Source organism: Aptenodytes forsteri, unplaced genomic scaffold, assembly GCF_000699145.1.
Source record: "Aptenodytes forsteri isolate BGI_AS27 unplaced genomic scaffold, ASM69914v1 Scaffold249, whole genome shotgun sequence".
NCBI lineage: Eukaryota > Metazoa > Chordata > Aves > Sphenisciformes > Spheniscidae > Aptenodytes > Aptenodytes forsteri.
Genome location: NW_008796188.1, coordinates 570905 through 574713, shown reverse-complemented (window position 1 = coordinate 574713; position 3809 = coordinate 570905). Strand labels below are relative to the sequence as shown.

Sequence of the window (3809 nt, the reverse complement as noted above, 5' to 3'; positions counted from 1 at the left end):
GAAGACGTATAAAATCACTGTAAAATAGCACCCCTGCCAGCTCCTGGGGTACGGGAAGTGCCCAGGGCGGGATCTTTGCAGCAGGCTCCTCGCTGGAGAGGAGGCACAGCCCGTGCCTGCTCGACTCTGCAGCAGAGGAGAACACGGGTCTCAAAGGGCTGGGGGAGACAGGGGAGATGTGCAGGGACGGCTGCGTCCCCGGCTCACAACCCTCCTCCCCTCCTGCAGCGGGAAATCAAAGGCACCAGCAAGCTGAAGAGTGGGGCACGCCAGTGCCCAGGGCTGACCCTGAGACAGGCGTGCAATGGAGCAGCTCTGGGGTAGGGATGGAGCAGCCCCTCTCTTCCTTCCAGGACAAGTTGGGGCCCTTTCTGTGCTCCCCCCTCCCTGCCCATACCCAGGAGGGTCCCCCAGCCCTGCCAGCCTGGAGGAGAGGAGCTCAGAGGCATCGCTAAGCAAGCGCCGGGGGATCCCTGCACTGGACCCAAGGGCATGCAGGGTGGGAGCTGGCACGCTAAGCGGCTGGAGCAACTAGGAGCGGGCACTGTCCCTCCGCCCCGCGTCGTCCCGGGCTGGCAGGTTGATGTCCTGCAGTCCCATCTGCGTCGGGAGGATGGTTCTGCCCCGGTCCTGGCGGCTGCAGGGACGGCGCTGGTCACAGCGAGATGTCCGGCGTCGCCTGCAGGTTCTGCCCCGCACGTTTCTTGGCACTGCCGCGGCCCTTGTCTCCACGCCGGTAAGGGTTGTTCCGCAGATCTGCACCGGGAGAAAGTGCAGAGGCTGGCTGAGCTCCACCTGCCCACCCCGGCAAAGGCTGGGACCCAGTCACCCACCACCACCCAGGAGTCACCCTTTTGGGGTTACGAGGATGCTCGGGAGAAGCCCGGCCTGCTGCACGCAGAGACAGGCACAGCAGCTACGAACAACCAGCCTGCGGGACCCCCTCCCTCGGCTCTTTCGGTGCCCAGCACCGTACCGTGGGGCTGGGGCTGATGCCGTGGTGCCCCTGGAGTTGGCTTTCAGCATGGGGCGGAGGCCAGCCAGTCTGCCACGCAGCCAGAGGTGACGATGGGCCGAGAAACCCAGGAGGGTGGCAAAGTCTGGCAGCCCCCGCCTGCGCTGTGCCCGAGCCTGGCTGCCCCCACGTTACCTACAGAGGACTCTCCTCGTTGAAGCTCATGTCGCAGAAGAGCCGGGACGAGCGCTTGCCCGTCCGGGCCGTGAAAGGAACAGTTTTCAGAGCTGAGCAGAGCAATCCAGAGAGACAGCGAGGAGGAGGAGAGAGGAGGAAGAAGCAGAAGAGGGGGAAGAGCTATGAGACAGGGCAGAGAGCGCTTGGCAGCTTTGCCGCGTGGGACGGGAAGGTGCTACAGGTGGGTTTGGTCCCCACGATGGGGCTTGGTGGCCCTCCAGCTCCAGGCTGTGACAGCCCCCCGCAGCCCCCCATCACCGAGGGTCTCCCTGCTGGCACGGAGCGCTGGGTCTGCTGCAGGGGGGATGCCCGGCCGCTCACCTGAAATAATCTCTCACCTGAAATAATATCCTCGATGGCCCCGTCTTTTCCTTCATAGATGAGTGGCTCCTTCACCATCTGCTTCTTCTTCAGCTCGGCGATCATGTCCATCTGCTGCCGCTTGGCTTTCTGGATGGGCAACTGCGGTTGGGGACAGCGCGGGGTGAACGGCGTGGCCTCCCACCGCACCCCAAAGATGCTTTCCATCTTCGACCCCCGCCCAGCTCTCCCCCACCAGGACCTGCTTTGCCCTTCCCCACCATGCAGCCCGCTTGGGGCTGGAGCGGAGCTGCCCCACCAGGACAGAGGGACATGTGGGGCACCTTCACCTCGGGCTGGTCCTCGCTGCCGGGGGGGCTGGATTCTGCCTCTTTGACCGCGGCTTCTTGTTTCTTCCACAGCTCAATGTCCTGCTCTGCTTTCTTGGGAGAGGCGCAGGGAGGGTGTGCTGAGCCTGGGGTGTCCTGCCGCGGGACCGCAGTCCTCCCTTCCTCCCCTCGGCAACCCCCGGCTCACCCCAACCCAGCTCCAGCATCTCCGACCGCCCCAAAGGGCAGCACCGAGCCCCAGGGTCTCTCTGTCCCACGAGCCTCCAGCCTCGCGTGTGGCTTTTTCTGGTTACCCCAAAATGGGGTCAGGCCCCCCAGAAACAGGACACCCCCCATCCCCTCCTACCTTGTAGGCTCTGATGAAGCGCAGGAACATGGGGAAGAAGGTGGTGGGGGGACTGGTCTTGGGGTTCTCCCCAAAGTACTCCACGGCTGACTCGTATGCCTCCTGCGGGCAGAGACACCCCAATAGGGGGGGCTGGGGCCAGACAGCAGCGCCCCATCACCCACCACCTCCTTCCAGCCTCTCCCACCTCGCCATCCCCCTCCGTATTCCCCCTGGCTCCCAGCTCTCCTGCTGGAGCCATGTCCCAACCAGGAGCCTCTCCCATGGGGCAGAGGTGTGAGCAGAGGGCACCCTGGGGTGTCCCCATGTAGGAATGGGGGGACCCAATCCTGCCCCACGACCCCGCGCTACCCCCAGCACCCACCTTGGTGGTTTTACTGTCAGCCTGCAGCTTCTCCATCACCTCCAAGTTGACCTTGAGGAAGTCCTTGAGCACGGGGCTGTCGTCCTGCCGCATGAACTCCTTGCGGGTCAGCTCCATCCCCTGCTGCAGGCTCCGCACGTCCTGCAACACGCTGTCCAAGGAGACTGCGGGGAGGGCGAGCAGCACCGGGGTCAGGGCAGGCTTGGAGAGCCCCTGCACAGGGGCTGCAGCCTGCCGCGACCCCCCCCAGCCCGGTTCCCGCGGGTGCTACCTGTGCCCGCCTTGTCGAGGAAGTGCAGCTCGGTGTGGAAGCCGGTCAGCTCAGGGTACTTCTCCATGATCACCCGCACCAGGTAATGCAGCAGCGTTTGCTTGCGGTCTGTCGACTTCATCTCCAGGAGCTGGGAGAGAGCGGCGTCAGCCCCAACCCGCATCCCACCACCCCACCTCACCCCTGCTCAGGGCAGGCTCTGGTGGCCCTCCAACCCCACGACTGGTTCCCATCTTCCTCCAACCCCACGACTGGTTCCCATCTTCCTGCGTCCCCACGACTGGTCCTTGCATCCCTCCGTCTTCCCATATCTGGTCTCTGCATCCTTCCAACCCCACGGCTAGTTCTTGTGTATCTCCGTCCCTTTAGCTCCTCCCCATGCCTCTCCAACCCTATAGATGGTCTCTTCATCCCTCCACCCCCACAGCTGAATCCCGTGGCCCTCCATCCCTATAGCTGGTCCTTGCATCCTTCCATCCCCACAGCAGATTCCCATGTCCCTCCATCTCTACAGCTGGTCCCTGTGTCCCTCCATCCCTGAGGCTGGTCCCTGGGCAGTGACGGTGGCCCCGTGCACCAGCACACCGGGCAGCCCCGTGCCGACCCTACCGCGTCAAGGCTCTGCAGCCGGAAGCCGTAGGCTGCCCCGCGCTTGCTGCTGTTCATGTAGTTCCCGAAGGCCAGGACGATCTGCGGAGACACAATGGCTCGGGGACACAACCCGGCACGGATGGGGCACCCCGAAGTACAGTGCCTACATGCACCCTGGCAGCACCCTGCGTGCACCCGTCCCAGCCCGACGTCCCCCCATCAGGGCCACCACACCCTGAACTCCTCACCTCAAGGATGTTGCGCAGTTTGCTGGAGGACTTGAGGGACATGGAGGCGGCGATGATGGCGTTGAGTTGCTGTGGGTGGGAGGAGAAGCGTGTGAGTCTCGCCGCAGGATGCCACCCCCTCGCAGCCCCCCCACCCACAGCCACCCC

The 3809-nt window shown here is 64.5% G+C and overlaps 1 protein-coding gene across 1 annotated transcript in view; it reads right to left on the bottom strand.

Moving 5' to 3' along the window:
• Window positions 1-655: 655 nt before the first annotated feature.
• Window positions 656-3809, bottom strand: part of FMNL1 (formin like 1) — a 26204-nt gene continuing 23050 nt past the window's right edge. The window contains exons 22-29 of the mRNA XM_019474267.1: window positions 3663-3731; window positions 3433-3513; window positions 2824-2953; window positions 2553-2716; window positions 2189-2290; window positions 1837-1935; window positions 1531-1654; window positions 656-756 (exon numbers count right to left, since the gene is read on the bottom strand). Of these exons, the coding sequence (XP_019329812.1) occupies window positions 656-756; window positions 1531-1654; window positions 1837-1935; window positions 2189-2290; window positions 2553-2716; window positions 2824-2953; window positions 3433-3513; window positions 3663-3731 (870 nt within the window). The remainder of the gene's footprint in view (window positions 757-1530; window positions 1655-1836; window positions 1936-2188; window positions 2291-2552; window positions 2717-2823; window positions 2954-3432; window positions 3514-3662; window positions 3732-3809) is intronic.